The sequence below is a fragment of the Nycticebus coucang genome, chromosome 3, assembly GCF_027406575.1.
Source record: "Nycticebus coucang isolate mNycCou1 chromosome 3, mNycCou1.pri, whole genome shotgun sequence".
NCBI lineage: Eukaryota > Metazoa > Chordata > Mammalia > Primates > Lorisidae > Nycticebus > Nycticebus coucang.
Window position 1 is genome coordinate 99,095,770 of NC_069782.1, and position 18,569 is coordinate 99,114,338.

At 43.5% G+C, this 18,569-nt stretch overlaps 1 protein-coding gene across 1 annotated transcript in view; it reads right to left on the minus strand.

Annotated features, from left to right (window-relative positions):
- TET1 (tet methylcytosine dioxygenase 1) overlaps positions 1-18,569 on the minus strand; it is a 185,982-nt gene that overhangs the window by 152,137 nt on the left and 15,276 nt on the right. The window contains exon 2 of the mRNA XM_053586385.1: positions 16,558-18,557. Coding sequence (XP_053442360.1) covers positions 16,558-18,435 — 1,878 coding nt within the window. The 5' untranslated portion in view covers positions 18,436-18,557. The remainder of the gene's footprint in view (positions 1-16,557; positions 18,558-18,569) is intronic.

Below are 18,569 nucleotides of genomic sequence, written 5' to 3' on the forward strand. Positions count from 1 at the left end.
CTTGACTGTTTATTGCAGCTCAATTTACAGTTCAAAGATGTGGAAACAACCTAAAAGCTCATCAATCCAGGAATGGATTAATAAATGGTGGTATATGTATATCACAGAATACTATTCAGCCATAAAAACAATATGGAGACTTTACATCTTTTGTATTAACCTGGATGGACTTGAAACAGATTCTTCTTAGTAAAGTATCACAAGAATGAAAAAGCAGGCGGCGCCCGTAGCTCAGTGTGTAGCGCACGGGCCACATACACCGATGCTGGCGGGTTCAAACTCAGCCTGGGCCAGCTAAACAACAGTGACAACTGCAATTAAAAAAAAAAATAGCAGGGCATTGTAGTGGGTGCCTGTAGTCCTAGCTACTTGAAAGGCTGAGGCAAGAATGAAAAAGCAAGTATCTGGGCGGCGCCTGTGGCTCAAGGAGTAGGGCGCCGGTCCCATATGCCAGAGGTGGCGGGTTCAAACCCAGCCCCGGCCAAAAACCAAAAAAAAAAAAAAAAGAAAAAGCAAGTATCCAATATATTTGATAGCTAGTAAATGAACTAATACATGCCCATACAAGATAAAAACTCAATTCTATCCATGTTGGGAGTAAGTGAAAGAAAGAACAGGGGAAAGGGGAGGAAGATTGGTGTGCTCTCAATTAATGGGCACAATGTTAGGGTATTTGGTACACTTTCTGGGTGCGAGATACAATTGCAACAGAGACTTTACCTAACAAACACAAAGAATGTAACATAATTGTTTGTGCCCTCATATTAATCTGAAATAAATATATACCTATAAAATTAAAAAGCCTATAGTTCCAGCTACTTGGGAGGCTGAGGCAAGAGAATTGCTAGAGCCCAAGAGTTTGAGGTTGCTGTGAGCTGTGATACCGTAGCATTCTATCAAGGGCGAAAAAGTGAAACTCTGTCTCAAAAAATAAATAAATAAATAAATAAATAAATAAAAATTAAAAATAAAAACCTTGGTGTGTGTCACACTTTATGGGGGCAAGACATGATTGCAAGACGGACTTTACCTAATAATTGCAATCAGTGTAACCTGGATTATTGTACCCTCAATGAATCCCCAACAATATAAATAAATAAATAAATAAAAACCAAGAAAATAATCTGGCCGGGCACAGTGGGAGGCCATAATCCAAGCACTCTGGAAGGCCGAGGTGGGTGGATTGCTTGAGATCATGAGTTCGAGACCAGCCTGAGCAAAAGCAAGATCCCATCTCTACTAAAAATAGAAAAACTGAGGCAAGAAGACTTGGAGGTTGCTGTGAGCTATGATGCCACAGCACTCTACCCAGTGCAACAGCTTGAGACTGTGTCTCAAAAATAATAATAATCTGGAATGAGAGCTAAGATTCATGCAGGAAAATGTTCACTACCATGTAGAAAATTGTAAGAAACTGAAAAAAAATTAGTATGTTATGTTGATTTATCTAAAGGAATATTATGTAGGCATTAAAAAAAAATTTTTTTTTTGAGACAGTCTCACTCTATTGCCCTCGGTAGAGTGCCCTGGCATCATAGCTCATAGCAACCTCAAACTCCTGGGCTCAAGCAATTCTTTTGCCTCAGCCTCCTGAGTAGCTGGGACTGCAGGTGCCTACCACAACGCCTGGCTATTTTTAAGAGATGGGGTCAGTTTTCTTTCTTTTTTTTTTTTTTTAGAGACAGAGTCTCACTGTACTGCCCTCGGGTAGAGTGCTGTGGCGTCACACGGCTCACAGCAACCTCTAACTCTTGGGCTTATGCAAATTCTCTTGCCTCAGCCTCCCGAGCAGCTGGGACCACAGGCACCCGCCACAACGCGGCTATTTTTTTGTTGCAGTTTGGCCGGGGCTGGGTCTGAACCCGCCACCCTCGGCATATGGGGCCGGCGCCCTACTCACTGAGCCACAGGCACCACCCAAGAGATGGGGTCAGTTTTCAAGCGACTAAGGTGTCAGCCACATACACCTGAGCTGACGGGTTCCAATCCAGCTGGGGCCCACCAAACAACAATGACGGCTGCAACCAAAAAATAGCCGGGCGTTATGGCGGGTGCCTGTAGTCCTAGCTACTTGGGCGGCGGAGGCAGGAGAATCGCTTGAGCCCAGAAGTTGGAGGTTGCTGTGAGCTGTGATGCCATGGCACTCTACCCAGGGCGACAGCTTGAGGGTCTGTCTCCAAAAAAAAAAAAAAAAAAAATGATATGTGTGGAATTAACTCTAAAAATGTTGTTTTGGGGTACCAGCTGCTGAAATAACATATTCAATACATACAGATAAAATGAATGGCATATATTTGTTTTTTGTTGTTTTTTTTAAAAAAATACATTGTTGCGGCGCCTGTGGCTCAGTCAGTAAGGCAACGGCCCCATATACCGAGGGTGGCGGGTTCAAACCCGGCCCCGGCCAAAATGCAACCAAAAAATAGCCGGGCGTTGTGGCGGGCACCTGTAGTCCCAGCTACTCGGGAAGCTGAGGCAAGAGAATCGCTTAAGCCCAGGAGTTGGAGGTTGCTGTGAGCTGTGTGAGGCCACGGCACTCTACTGAGGGCCATAAAGAGAGACTCTGTCTCTACAAAAAAAAAAAACTCTAAAAAAAATACATTGTTATATGAGAAACAGTGTGACTCTTATAATTTTGTAAAGATTTTATTCATTTACTAATTTAACTATTTGCTTAACAAATATTTGTGGAGCACCTATTATGTGCTGTATACATCTACTAAATCCTGGCTTTGGGCTTTAGAAGTAACTTAAGTGGCTGAGCACAATGCCTCACGCCTATAATCCTAGTACTCTGGGAGGCCAAGGCTGGAGGGTCCCTTGAGCTCAGCAGTTCAAGACCAGCCTGAGTAAGTGTGATCATGGGCTTGGTGCCTGTAGCTTAGCAGCTAGGGCGCCAGTCACATACCCTGGAAGTGGTTGATTTGAATTCAACCCAGGCCAGCCAAACAATGATAATTACAACCAAATAATAGCAGGGCGTTGTGACAGGCGCCTGTAGTCCCAGGAGGGGCTAAGGCAAGAGAATCGCTTAAGCCCAAGAGTTTTAAGTTGGTGTGAGCTGTGACGCCATAGCACTCTACCCAGGGCAACAGCTTGAGACTCTGTCTTAAAAAAAAAAAAAAAAAAAAGAGTGAGATCCTGTCTCTACTAAGAATAGAAAAATTGGCTAGGCATCGTGGTGGATACCTGTAGTCCCAGTTACTCAGGAGGCTGAAACAGGAGGATTGCTTGAGCCCTAGAGTTTGAGGTTGCTGTGAGTTAAGCTGACACCATAGCACCCTGGTCTGGGCAACAGAGTGAAACTCTGTCTCAAAAAAAAAAAGTAACTTAAGCATCTCACTTCTAATTATTACTTTCTGTACAAAACGCCCTGGCCTTCTTTTAAAGACAGTGACTTGGTATTAGTAGGGCATAAGTAAATCAGGAAAAAAGCGAGATTTCTCTTGCTATATTCGTAGCAGACGTGAAGAACTAAGGATAATTAGTCAAGACCTTTGGGGTATTCATGACTAGAACACTGAGTCTCATTATCAAGGTAATGCTCTGACTTGCTTCGATTACTTTAATTCATTTGCTAGTTGTCTTATTTCACTATGATAATAATGCAAAAAAAAAATAAGATCCTTTCTTCTGTCCTTCCTGATAACATTTGTGCCATATCCATCATAGTCCCACAATGGCTAGCTACTTGAAAAGGACTTTTTCAGCTTTGATACTCTTGAAATATTACTCTAGAATAAAAAAGCAAGAGCATGATCAACAAAATGGGATCTAGAGTTAAGCTCTATAGCAAAATAAAGATGTACCAGTGGTGCCTGTGGCTCAAAGGAGTAGGGTGCCGGCCCCATATACCAGAGGTGGCAGGTTCAAAGCCGGCCCTGAGCAAAAACTGAAAAAAAGAAATAAAATAAAAATAAAATCTAAAAAAATAAAATAAAATAAACATGTACTATACTTGGGCGCTCAATATTATATGACAGCATAACTTGGATTATGCTGCCATTAGATAAACATATGGGCCTTTTACCCATTTTTCTTCCTGAATAAAATAATATACAGAAAATGGGAAGGGATTTGAACCATCGTGACAAGATTCCGGAAATTAACACCCATGAGTCAGAATCAACCAAGATCAGCATGGTTTTGTTGACATACTTGGAGTTTACAAATGTATGTACACGAAGCACCGAAGGTTTCCCTTGTGCCATGTTCAGTTCTCCTATGCAATGTGCTACTGAAGTCTTGGTAGTGATACAAAGAGATTCCTTAAAGGCATATTTAAGGACATATAACATCTGCCCTCAATTGAAGGAGTTGGTAGCAAAAATTTGTTCCATATGCCATATACAACATATGCCAAAATGAAATCCAGCTGTTTCAAAGCTCTAAGAAAAGCAGTGGCCAAGAGAGGCTAGTCCCACCCCCACTATCACCAAAAAGGATAACATAAAATGAAATGAGTGTCAACTAATTCTGAACTGTCAACTCTGACACTAGACTATTAGCATATCCATAAGAGTGGAAAGTCAGTGGTTCAATTTGTATTACAATACTACTTTACTATTAGCTTTTAAAACACAGCCTATGTGGGTATTAATATTTTTCTAGGTGGATGTTGCGTTAGTTAAGAGGATAATGTGGTAATAAACACAGTGCTTAACAATAATAACAATAATAAGTGCTGCTATTTAAGCTCACCAAGCCTTTTAATATTTTGGGGAAAAATCAACATTAAGCAAAGTTAATATAAGAAAGATTATTTCATTCTGACTTACAAATCGCTTGTCTAGTCATTCAATTAATGTTAATTAAACGCATGTTACTATACCAAAATCATCTGCCTAGACACATACAAGACCCCACTCTCAGAAACATAGTATAAATAACTTTTGTTTTCTTTTGCTTTTACACACACTAAAAATTACTTGTGAAAGTATAGTCTACCCTATAGTCCCAGCTACTCAGGAGGCCGAGGCAGGAGAATCACTTAAGCCCAAGAGTTGGAGGTTGCTGTGAGCTGTGATGCTACAGCACCCTACTGAAGGTGATAGACTGAGACTCTGTCTCTAAAAAAAAAAAAAGAAAGTGTAGTCTAGCCAACGTACCTATTAAAAAAACTGCCTGGGGCGGCGCCTGTGGCTCAAGGAGTAGGGCGCTGGTCCCATATGCCAGAGGTAGCAGGTTCAAACCTAGCCCCGGCCAAAAACCAAAAAAAAAAAAATAAAAATAAAAAAATCTGCCTGGCTCAGCGCCTGTGGATCAAGCGGCTAAGGCGCCAGCCACATACACCTGAGCTGGCGGGTTCAAATCCAGCCCAGGCCTGCCAAACAACAATGATGGCTGGAACCAAAAAATAGCCAGGCGTTGTGTTGGGCACCTGTAGTCCCAGCTACTTGGGAGGCAGAGACAGGAGACTTGCTTGAGCCCAGGAATTTAAGGTTGCTGTGAGCTATGATGCCACAGCACTCTACCCAGGGCAATAGCTTGAGGCTCTGTCTCAAAAAAAAAAACAACTGCCTATTGGCTCGGTGCCCAGGCACAATTGTTATGGCGCCAGCCACATACACTGAGGCTGGTAGGTTCATACCCAGCAGGGGCCAGCTAAACAACAATGACAACTACAACCAAAAAGTAACTGGGCTTTGTGGTGGGTGCCTGTAGTCCCAGCCGCTTGGGAGGCTGAGGCAAGAGAATCACTAAAGCCCAAGCGTTGGAGGCTGCTGTGAACTGTGACACCATAGCACTCTACCCAGGGCAACACAGTGAGACTGTCTCAAACAAAAGAAAACAAACAACAAAAAAAAAAACCCTGCCTATTTCTTCCTCCCCCTTTTTTTGTTTTACTTCCTTCAACTGTTTGAAATATAGTAGTGCAAAAGTCTCAAAAAGCTAAATTATAAATACACAGGAATACCATAACCAAAAGCAACTTTCTAGGTAATTGTAAGAATGACTATAGGTACTAGTGTCATTCTTATAGTTCTTTGCTCTTGAGCAAGAGCAAAATCCAGTCTCTACGAAAATAGAAAGAATTTGCAGGGCATGGTGGTATGCACCTGTAGTCCCAGGTACTCTGGAGGCTGAGGCCAGAAGAGCAGTTGAACTTGAGCCCAGGAATTTGAGGTTGCACTGAGCCATGATGCCACAGGACTACCCAGGGCAACAGAGTAAGGCCCTATCTGGGGGCGGGGGGGTGGGGGGAAAGGAATGACAAAGCTAGTGGTTTTAATTATCTGTGTTCTTTTTTTTTTTTATTAAATCATAGCTGTGTACATTAATGCGATCAATTATCTGTGTTCTGAGTATGGAGAATAGTAAACTGAACCAGACTTGACAGGAGATAAATTATGGTTTGTTTCATAACCAAAAGGTATCTCTGGGAAGACTAACATATTATTGTACAATTAAAAGATATGTTCTACTTTATTGTTGGAGACAAAACAATGTTATCTATGACCAAAAACATAAGTCAAAATGTGCTTTTAGAGTGGAGAGGGAAGGAGGGGAGGGGCAAAACCCTACCTACAGGCACAATGAAAACTAGTTGGATGATGGGCACACTTACAGTGGTGACTGAAGCATTACAAAAGCCATCCATGAAAACAAAAACAAACAAAAAAGCCACCCGTGTAACCAAAAATATTTGTACCCCCTTAATATATTGAGATTAAAAAAGAACACTCTGGGAGGCCAAGGCAACGGATGGCTTCAGCTCATGAGTTCCAGACGAGCCTGAGCAAAAAAAGTGAGACCTCGTCTCCACTAAAAATAAAAAAACTGAGGCAAGAGGATCGCTTAAACCCAAGAGTTGGAGGTTGCTGAGAGCTGTCACAGCTCTCAATCCAGCGTGACAGCTTAAGACTCTGTGTCAAAAAAAAAAAAAAGAAAGAAAGTAATTGTTTTTCTTACTCCCAGGGGTCAGCAGTCAACATTTGTTTTCTTTATTTTTTATTTCTTTGTAGAGACAGAGTCTCACTGTATCGCCCTTGGTAGAGTGCCGTGGCGTCACAAGGCTCACAGCAACCTCTAAGTCTTGGGCTTACGCGATTCTCTTGCCTCAGCCTCCCGAGCAGCTGGGACTACAGGCGCCCGCCACAACGCCCGGCTATTTTTTGGTTTCAGTTTGGCCGGGGCTGGGTTTGAACCCGCCACCCTCGGTATATGGGGCCGGCGCCCTACTCACTGAGCCACAGGCGCCACCTAGCAATCAACACTTGTTGAAACAGCATATATCTTTGGACCCTAGATATGTCTTCAAATAAATGTATTTGAAAGACAAATTCTAACAGTTCTGTTTTGTTTTTTTTTTGTAGAGACAGAGTCTCACTTTATGGCCCTCGGTAGAGTGCTGTGGCATCACACAGCTCACAGCAACCTCCAGCTCCTGGGCTTAAGCGATTCTCTTGCCTCAGCCTCCTGAGTAGCTGGGACTACAGGCGCCTGCCACAAAACAGTTCTGTTTTTAAAATGTATATTTTGCTCTGTGCCTGTAGCTCAGCGGGTAGGGCACCAGCCACTTACACTGGAGCTGATGGGTTCGAATCCAGTCCAGGCCTGCCAAACAACAATGACAACTACAACCAAAAAATAGCCGGGCGTAGCGGCAGGCGCCTGTAGTCCCAGCTACTTGGGAGGCTAAGGCAAGAGAATCACTTAAGCCCAAGAGTTTGAGGTTGCTGTGAGCTGTGATGCTATGGCACTCTGCTGAGGGTGAGATAGTGAGACTGTCTCAAAAAAAAAAAATAATAATAATAATAAATAAATAAATAAAATGTATATTTGGGCTTGGCGTCTGTAGCTCAGCAGCTAGGGCACCACCAGAGGTGTCAGGTTCAAACTCAGCCTGGGCCTGCCAAACAACAATGACACCTACAATCAAAAAATAGCTAGGTGTGTGGCAGGCACCTGTAGTCTCAGATACTTGGGAGGCTGAGGCAAGAGAATCACTTAAGCCCAGGAGTTTGAGGTTGCTGTGAGCTGTGACATTACGGCACTCTACCGAGGATGACATCGTAAGACTCTGTCTCAAAAAAATAAAAAAAATAAATAAAATGTATATTTGGATACATTTTACATACTTTTATAAAAGCACTTCCAAAAACTACCAAATATTATTATTATTTTTTTTTTTTGTAGAGACAGAGTCTCACTTTATGGCCCTCGGTAGAGTGCCGTGGCCTCACACAGCTCACAGCAATCTCCAACTCCTGGGCTTAAGGGATTCTCTTGCCTCAGCCTCCCGAGTAGCTGGGACTACAGGCACCCGCCACAATGCCCGGCTATTTTTTGGTTGCAGTTTGGCCGGGGCCGGGTTTGAACCCGCCACCCTCGGTATATGGGGCCGGCGCCCTACCGACTGAGCCACAGGCGCCGCCCACCAAATATTATTTTTAAATTATAAATGTTGTTTTACATTTCTCACAAGTAAAATAATTTTGGTGTGAAAAAGAAATACATGAAATACGTTTGCTTGCCAATTATCTGAGGTATCAAAATAAATTCCCTTCAAACATTGACAACAGCATCAAAAAATACCAAATACATATGAATAAACCTAATGAAATAACTCTATACTAAAAACTACGAAACAGGCTTGGTGCCTGTGATTACGGTGCCAGCCATATGCACCGAGGCTGGCAGGTTGAAACCCAGCCCGGGCCACCTAAACAACAATCACAACTGCAACAAGAAAATAGCAGGGCGTTGTGGGGCCAGCGGGGCCTGTAGTCCCAGCTACTTGAGAGGATGAGGTGAGAGAATCACTTAAGCCCAAGAGTCGGAGGTTGATGTAAGCTGTTACGCCACAACACTCTACTTAGGGCGACATAGTGAGACTGTCTCAAAAAAAAAAAAAAAAAGTAAAGAACCTAAAAAGAGCTCAAGTCAATATTGAAGAATAAAGCTGAAGGACTTAATTACTGGTTAGCAAGACCTGCTACATGCTATGTAAAATAGTTCAGATACAAAAAAAGACAAAAAAAGTCAACGTGCTCAGCGCCAGTAGCTCAGTTGTTAGGATGCCAGCCACATACACAGAGGCTGGTGGGTTTAAACCGGCCCAGGCCTGCTAAACAACGATGACAACTGCAACAACAATAAACACAATAAACCCGTTGTGGCGGGTGCCTGTGGTCCCAACCGCTTGGGAGGCTGAGGCAAGAGAATCACTTAAGCCCAAGAGTTTGAGGTTGCTGTGAGCTGTGACGCCCTGGCACTCTGCCAAGAGAGATATAGTGAGAATCTGTCTCAAAATAAATCAATAAATAAAATTTAAAAAAATGATAAAGGATAACAAACTTGTTGAATACAATAAAAGTCCATGAGTTCACATTGAAAGATGTAAGTTAAAAAACAAATAGGGAGGGCGGCGCCTGTGGCTCAGTCGGTAAGGGGCCGGCCCCATATACCGAGGGTGGCGGGTTCAAACCCGGCCCCGGCCAAACTGCAACCAAAAAATAGCCGGGCGTTGTGGCGGGTGCCTGTAGTCCCAGCTACTTGGGAGGCTGAGGCAAGAGAATCGCTTAAGCCCAGCAGTTGGAGGTTGCTGTGAGCTGTGTGAGGCCACGGCACTCTACCGAGGGCCATAAAGTGAGACTCTGTCTCTACAAAAAAAAAACAAAAAAAAAAACAAATAGGGAGGGCGGCACCTGTGGCTCAGTGAGTAGGGCGCCGGCCCCATATGCGGAGGGTGGTAGGTTCAAACCCAGCCCCGGCCAAACTGCAACAAAAAAAAATAGCTGGGCGTTGTGGCGGGCGCCTGTAGTCCCAGCTGCTGCGGAGGCTGAGGCAAGAGAATCACGTAAGCCCAAAGAGTAGAGGTTGCTGTGAGCCGTGTGACGCCACGGCACTCTACCCGAGGGCAGTACAGTGAGACTCTGTCTCTACAAAAAAAACAAAAAACAAAAAAAACAACAAATAGGGAGTGAAAGTCTAAGGGGTAGCAGGATTTTTACAAAGTTCAACTTCCCAATCCTTAGTAAATACAAAGGAAAAAAATATGAACATTACATTGGAAAAAGGTGGAAGACACTACCTTAACCAAGGGATCAAAATGACAATTATGGACAGTAGGATAAATTGCCATCACCTGTCTCCTGATATGATGGGATTCTTATAAAAATGCATAATCCAAATCTAGTTGTGATAAAACCTTAGATAAACCCAAATTTGAGAGGCAAAACAACTGATCTGCACATTTCAAAAGTAGTAGTGTCATGAAAAGCAAATGTGCATAGCTTAGAATTCCATTTATAAATATAATACTCTAGAAAATGTAAACTAATCTACTGTGACAGAAAAAATAGTGTTTGCTGGAGAGAAGAGGTGCAGGAAGGTGAAGAGGGATTATGGAGGGGCACAAACAAACTTTTGGGAGTGATGGATATTGACTGTGGTAATGGTTACACAGGTAATGGTTACACAGTGTAGAAAAAAGACATTGAACTGCGCACTTAAAAATGTATGCAATTTATGGCGGTGCCTGTGGCTCAGTGAGTAGGGCGCCGGCCCCATATGCCGAGGGTGGCAGGTTCAGACCCAGCCCCGGCCAAACTGCAACAAAAAATAAAATAGCCGGGTGTTGTGGCGGGCGCCTGTAGTCCCAGCTGCTGAGGAGGCTGAGGCAAGAGAATCGCCTAAGCCCAGGAGTTGCTGTGAGCTGTGTGATGATGCCACGGCACCCTACCCAGGGCAACAAAGTGAGACTGTCTCTACAAAAAAAATAAAAAAAAAAGTATGCAATTTATTATATATATATATATATATTTTTTTTTTTTTTTACATTTTTTTGGCCTGGGCTGGGTTTGAACCCGCCACCTGTGGCATATGGGGCTGCACCCTACTCCTTTGATCCACAGGCACCACCCTATTATATGTTAATTATACCTCAATATAAAGTTGTTTAAAAAAAATTTTTTTTTTAAGGTTATGGGGGGGGAAGCAGAAAGAGGGATGGAGGGAGGGGGGTGGGGCCTTAGTGTGTGTCACACTTTATGGGGGCAAGACATAATTGCAAGAGGGACTTTACCTAACAATTGCAATCAGTGTAACTGGCTTATTGTACCCTCAATGAATCCCCAACAATAAAAAAAAAAAAAATTTTTTTTTTTTTTTTGTAGAGACAGAGTCTCACTTTATTGCCCTTGGTAGAGTGCCGTGGCGTCACACAGCTCACAGCAACCTCCAACTCCTAGGCTTAGGCAATTCTCTTGCCTCAGCCTCCCAAGTAGCTGGGATTACAGGCGCCTGCCACAACGCCCGGCTATTTTTTTGTTGCAGTTTGGCCGGGGCCGGGTTTGAACCCACCACCCTCGGCATGTGGGGCCGGCACCCTACCCGCTGAGCCACAGGTGCCGCCCTGTTTAAAATTTTTGAGAAGCTGTTCCAGATCAAAGAAAACCAAAGAAGGAACATTTCCCTTTCTTTTCTCCTCTTCTTCTTTTTTTTTTTTTTTTTGAGACATAGTCTTACTCTATCACCCTTGGGCTGAGTGTCATGGCATCATCACAGCTCACAGCAACCTCAAACTCTTGGGCTCAAGCAATCATCATGACTCAGCTTCCTGAGTAGCTGGGACTAGAGGTGCCTGCCACAATGCCTGGCTAATTTTTCTATTTTTAGTACAGATGGGGTCTTGCGCTAGCTCAGGTTGGTCTTGAACTCCTGACCTCAAGCAATCTACCTGTCTCACCCTCCCAGAATGCTCAGATTATAGGCATAAGCCACTGTGGCTGGCCATTTTCTTATAGGATAACTAGTAAAATATAAATGAGGCCTGTGGGACAATTAATGACAATTAAGGTTATGGGGGGGAGGAAAAGCAGAAAGAGGGACGGAGGGAGGGGGTGGGGCCTTGTTGTGTGTCACACTTTATGGGGGCAAGACATGATTGCAAGAGGGACTTTACCTAACAATTGCAATCAGTGTAACCTGGCTTATTGTACCCTCAGTGAATCCCCAACAATAATAAATAAATAAATAAATGAGGCCTGTGGATTAAATAATAATAATGACTGAATGTTAATTGCCTAATAACAATACTATAACCGAATATCCTTACCTTTTGGAAATACACTCTCTAGTATGTAGGGGTAAAAGAGTATCATGTTTGTCAAACTTACTCTCAATTGGTTCAGAAACAGAGACACAGTAATGAACTAGTAGGATAAAATGTGATTATTTGGGCAATCTGAATGAACTCTCTGTATTCCTCTAAAGAATGTGGTGCATTTGGATATTATGACCAACAGTCAAGGTATTCATTCATTCATCAACAAATATTAGTTCTTTCCACAACTTGACAGCAGTGACTATGCTTGCTTGCCAGGGCTACAGATACAGACCACACACCAACATTTAAATTTATAAACTTAATTATTTGAGTTACAAATACACTTTCTTTTCATTTAACTAACAAGTATTTATCAAGAACCTATCACTGTGCCAAGATAGCCAGGTACAGAGCCTGGAGAACACTGACATACATAGTTATGACACAGTAAGGGCAGAGTAAATGAGCGGTGTCAGACACAATGGAGGAAGGGCATGATGCAGGCCTGGAGACTGGAGGTCAGACAGGTACTGGGAAAATACAAGTAGCCAGTAGGCTGACGCTGCTGCAACTTCAACTATAATGTGAAGAAGAGACATGAAGGCAAATGAGACAGAAGAGGTCAATTGTACCAAGATCTTTTTTTTTTTTTGTAGAGACAGAGTCTCACTTTATTGCCCTCAGTAGAGTGCCGTGGCCTCACACAGCTCACAGCAACCTCCATCTCCTGGGCTTAGGCGATTCTCTTGCCTCAGCCTCCCAAGTAGCTGGGATTACAGGCGCCCGCCACAACGCCCGGCTATTTTTTTGTTGTTGTTGTTGCAGTTTGAACCCACCACCCTCAGCATATGGGGCCGGCGCCCTACCCGCTGAGCCACAGGCGCCACCCCCTGTACCAAGATCTTAAAGGCCCTTTATTCCATGCTAATGAATCTATGCTTCATCTTTGATTGGAAGGCACTGAAAGCTTTAATCTTTTCTTTTATTTTGAGTGAAATTTACCACATACACAGAAGAATACTAAATGTACTTAGGTAGGAGAAACAGATTTTTAGAAATAAAACTTGAATTTCACTAAGGAGAGATTATTATTCAACTTTCTGACATCCCTGCTGGCTAGCATGCTCATGATTATATCCCCAGTGCATAGCCCAGAGAAGTGTAATAAATATATATTGAGCTGGGTGGTGCCTGTGGCTCAAGGAGTAGGGTGCCAGTCCCATATGCCGGAGGTGCCAGGTTCAAACCTAGCCCTGGCCAAAAACCACTAAAAAAAAAAAAAAAAAAAAAATATATATATATATATATATATATATATATATATTGAGCTGAGTACAGTGGCTCACCTCTGTAATCCCAATTACTCAGGAGACTTAGGAGAGAAGATCTCTTGAGCACAGAAGTTCAGACCAGCCTAAGCAACATAGCGAGTTCCCATCTCAAAAACAATTTAAGGCTGGGCATGGTGGCTCACACCTGTAATCCTAGCTCTCTGGGAGGCCAAAGTGGGTGGATTACTTGAGTTCACAAGTTTCAGACCAGCCTGAACAACAGTGAGACCCCATCTCTAAAAAAGAGAAAGGCATTTGTGGCAGGTGCCTATAGTCCCAGCTACTCAGGAGGCTGAGGCAAGGGGATTGCTTGAGCCGAAGAGTTTGAGGTTGCTGAGAGTTGTGACACCATAGCGATCTACTGCAGGTGACAAAGTGCGACTGTCTCAAAAAACAAACGAACAAACAAAAAAAAACAATTTAAAATGTTAGCTAGGTGCAGAGGCCCATGCCTGTGACTATTCAGGAGGATCCTATGAGCTCAGCAGTTTGAGCGTACGGTTAGCTATGTTGGCGCCACTGTACTCCAGTCTAGGTGACAGAGCAAAACCTCGTCTCTAAGAACAAAACAAAGTATGCTGATATTAAAGAGAACCCTGAAAATATCCCACTAAGAGGCAAAGGCTTCAACTATAGTAGTGGCCAAGAAAGTGGAGACATAGGAGAGCTCATCTCTTGAACAGGAGAATCTAGAGACATCCTCAAACTTTTTAAAAAGGGGGCCAATTCACTGTCCCTCAGACCATTGGAGGGCCAGACTACAGTTTAAAAAAAAAAAAACTATGAACAAATTCCTATGCACAAATTCCTATGCACACTGCACAGATCTTACTTTGAAGTAAAAAAACAAAACGAGAACAAATACAACCACACCGCCTCATGTGGCCTGTGGGCCGCAGTTTGAGGACTCCTGTGAGAGAGAGAGAGGAATCAAAGATGACCAGATGTTCTATCTGGGATGACCATGCCATAAGCCATTGACCAAACGTGATGCATGAGAAGGAAAAGGTTTGAGGAAGAAGAGAACAAATGTTTATGCCATAAGAGATAGAGTGTTAGGGATGAACAGAAGAATGTTCCCCCAAATTTATAAAGAATCCTATAATATAGGGAAAGACTTCAATAAAAATTTAAACTGTGTTAAAAAAAAAAAAAAGAGAGTGTTAGGTCAAAGATGTTAGTTAGCAATATTATAAATCAGCAGCTTACAAGGGACGTCTCTCTGATAGAGATATTGCTAGTAAGTCCTGCTGCTGTTTTTCTTTTCTTTTTTTTTTTTTGTAGAGACAGAGTCTCACTTTATAGCCCTCGGTAGAGTGCCGTGGTGTCACACGGCTCACAGCAATCTCCAACTCCTGGGCTTAGGCGATTCTCCTGCCTCAGCCTCCTGAGTAGCTGGGACTACAGGCGCCCGCCACAACGCCCGGCTATTTTTTTGTTGCAGTTTGGCCGGGGCTGGGTTTGAACCCGCCACCCTCGGCATATGGGGCCAGCGCCCTACTCACTGAGCCACAGGCGCCACCCCTGTTTTTCTTTTCTTCCAGACATTATTATCTGTTGCTGCAGGTTAGAGTGCCCTGGCGTCAGCCTAGCTTGAAGCTACCTCAAACTCTTGAATTCAAGAATCCTCCTGCTTGGGAGACACCTGTAGTTCAGTGGGAAGGGTGCCAGCCACATACGCCAAGGCTGACAGGTTCAAATCCAGCCCAGGCCTGCTAAACAACAATGACAACAACAACAAAACTACCTGGGCGTTGTGGCGGGTGCTTCTGTAGTCCCAGCTACTTGGGAGACTGAGGCAAGAGAAAAGAGAATTGCTTAAGCCCAAGAGTTTGAGATTACTGTGAGCTGTGACTCCATAGCACTCTACCAGGGCAACATAGTGAGACTCTGTCTCAAAGAAAAAGAAATTAATGGGCGGCGCCTGTGGCTCAGTGAGTAGGGCGCCGGCCCCATATGCCGAGGGTGGCTCAAACCTGGCCCCGGCCAAACTGCAACAAAAAAACAGCCGGGCGTTGTGGCGGGCGCCTGTAGTCCCAGCTGCTTGGGAGGCTGAGGCAAGAGAATCGCGTAAGCCCGAGAGTTAGAGGTTGCTGTGAGCCGTGTGATGCCACAGCACTCTACCGGAGGGCGGTACAGTGAGACTCTGTCTCTACAAAAAAAAAAAAAAAGAAAGAAAAAGAAATTAACAAATAAATTCTAAATCCATTGATACTTTTATTACCTTAGATTCACAAAATGTAACAATAAGAACTAATGTTTGTATGTTACTTTGGAAGTTCCAAAATCATTTTTATTTAATCCTAACAACGTTGTAAGGTATGTAGCGTAGGTAGAAATCATTAGTCATAAATTGAGATGAAAGCTGTATTATTATTATGCCTCCCACAAACCATACAAAGTTTCGAGATTAAAAATGCAGATGGTGGGCGGCGCCTGTGGCTCAAGGAGTAGAGCACCGGTCCCATATGCCGGAGGTGGCGAGTTCAAACCCAGCCCCGGCCAAAAAAAAAGAAAAAAAAAAAATGCAGATGGTTGGGCAGCGCCTGTGACTCAAGGAGTAGGGCGCCGGTCCCACATGCCGGTGGTGGGTTCAAACCCAGCCCCGGCCAAAAACCACACACACACACACACAAAAATGCAGATGGTTTTACTCTTTCAAAAAGAAAGAAATTTAATTCTTTTGGTTTTGGGGGCTTCAAGGGAATTAATGAATTTGTTCCACTCTTAATTTTTAAATCTGTTAACTTCCAAGAAAGACATGCTACTAGCCAAAATGAGGTATAGTGGAAATCTTGGCAAAACCACATTTCACATAATTTCCCTACGTTTCCATCAACTCCTATAATGGAAAAACTCTATGTTCTAGTTTTCTGGGACAAATTCTAAAAATACGTTAAGGCATCACTGCACAAAATGATGGATTCAGGTAGGTCCACAAATTCTTTTTTCTTTTTTTTTTTGGTAGTTTTTGGCTAGGGCTGGGTTTGAACCCACCACCTCCAGCATATGAGGCTGGTGCCCTACTCCTTTGAGCCACAGGCACCCCCCTAGGTCCACAAATTCTTAATGATAACTTTAAGTAACATTTTACCCAAGTAGAGGACATGATACTGAAGTAAATCATCTCCACACAGATCACTGTGTCTCCCAGCCCTTTGGTTATTTGCTTACCTCAAAAGGCACAATGACGGATGGTTTCTTTTTCAGCTCCTCACATTTCCTCTTCTTACAGATCTGATGGCTGTTCTTTCTGTTCTTGCAGTAAGTACATTCACCGCAGTTCGTTTTCTGCTGGCAGGGTTCACAGACCCCACATCGCTTTCGTTTCTTCTTTTCCAGAGTAGGTAGCAAAGTTGTGTAGGAAGAAGAGGAGGTACCAGAGAGTGATACTGGCGTTGATACCTCTGTGGTGTTGACAACATCAACCATGCTGGTCATGCTGACCCCGGAGGTGTCTCTTTCTGATTGGCTGGAGCTAGCCTGGGAGAGTTGGGCAATACCCAGTGAATTGTGGTAGAGTCCTCTCTCAGGGGATAATGTGAACCCTTGAGTATTTGCGGGCAAAAAGCTTATATGAACCTGCTTCTCATTTTCCACATTGCTTATAGCCATTACTGGAGGTACCAAACTTATCTCTGAGTTTGATGATGATTGAGGAGTGTGTCCTGAGCCCAAAGGCAAAATATGCATAGCACCCTGGAGCTCAAGCCATTTGGGAGGAGCACTATAGGTAGCAACTGTGATTGGAGGAACAGGAAGGAAGATAGGCAGGTCTGGGACAACACCCCCACCCGCACGAATGGTTTCATGTTGGTCTAAGATAGTACCAAAGATCTCTCCTTGTACTGGAATAGCACCAGGAATCTCTGGTGGGTCTGGGTTCTCACCCAAGGCCTCACCATGAACTAGGTTAGCACCAGGAAATTCCCATTGATGTGGGATAGCACCAAAGGCCTGCCCTAGGACAGAGGTGGTATCAGGAACTTCCTGTTGATCTGCCGTAGGTTTGAAGGCCTCTTGATGATCTGGTTTAGCACCAAGGATTTCTTGTTGTGAGCCTGTTAAGAAGAATTTCATTACAGAGGTAGGATATGTAGATCCACCAATAGATACGTAGTTTCTAGGGTTCAATTCAGGTATAATCTTAGTAAAGCTGGAGGTGGGACAGCAATCATACTCACTTTTGATGGGATCCAGGTAAGAATCGGACAACTTAAGAGATTCTACTCGTGAACCCAAGTCTTCTAACTGAATGCTGGTGTTTCTTTGAGAGGTAACTTTGGGAGCTGCTCTTTGGGGTAAAGAAGCACACACAGTGTCCTGAGGAAACACTCTAGGGGGACCACCGGTATCATTCCATGTCTCTTCAGAAAACAGTCCTTCACAACATGTCCCCTTTAAAGGCCCAGAAAGGATCTCTGTTGCAGGGCCATTGTGAATGGGGATACTAATTTTAGAGTCTTCAACCCTTTGGGACCAAGATTGGGTTGCCTCTAGGCTCTCACCTTGAATTAAAGAGGCATTTTGTACACAGATTAGATTATCTATAGTAGGAGAGATTAGGGTATCTTGCATTGGGACTGAATCGTTTTCTGAGTGCTTTACTCCCATGTCAGTGAGTACCTTATAATCACAATTGTGTTGCTTTTCTAAATCCTTAGAAGATGGAACTTTCTTGGACTTGGCTGTGACAAATGGGGGTTGGGAGAGTCGCCTGTTAAGAGAGGTGCTTCGGAGAGCCATTGTAAACCCATTGCAAGTTAAAGACTCTGGGTTCTGAAAAAGAACCTCAGTCCTATTCAAATTCATTCGTGCTGCTCCAGCTCTTGTAAGAAGGCTTCTGCCTGGAATAGGTGGCTTAGATTCTGTTTTTTTCTTAACATCTCTTTCTTGAATTAATTGCTTTAATTTTCCAGGGCTTAAAGTCTTGACCGATGTCACATTTTTGTTGGCTGGCTTGTAAGTCTTCTTTTGCTGGCTGTTTTTCTTTTTGTTTACATCTTCCTTCCTGTCTAATCTGGAAGGCCTTGCATGGCGGGATCGAGACATAGCTACAGAGTAGGAAGAAATGAAAGGGCACGGGAGACAGAGTCATTGGTCCTTTGGAAAGTCACACTTCTGTGGAGAATCTGGATGTATTGCTGTTGAGCTCGGTCGCACAAGGTTTTGGTCTGAAATAACAA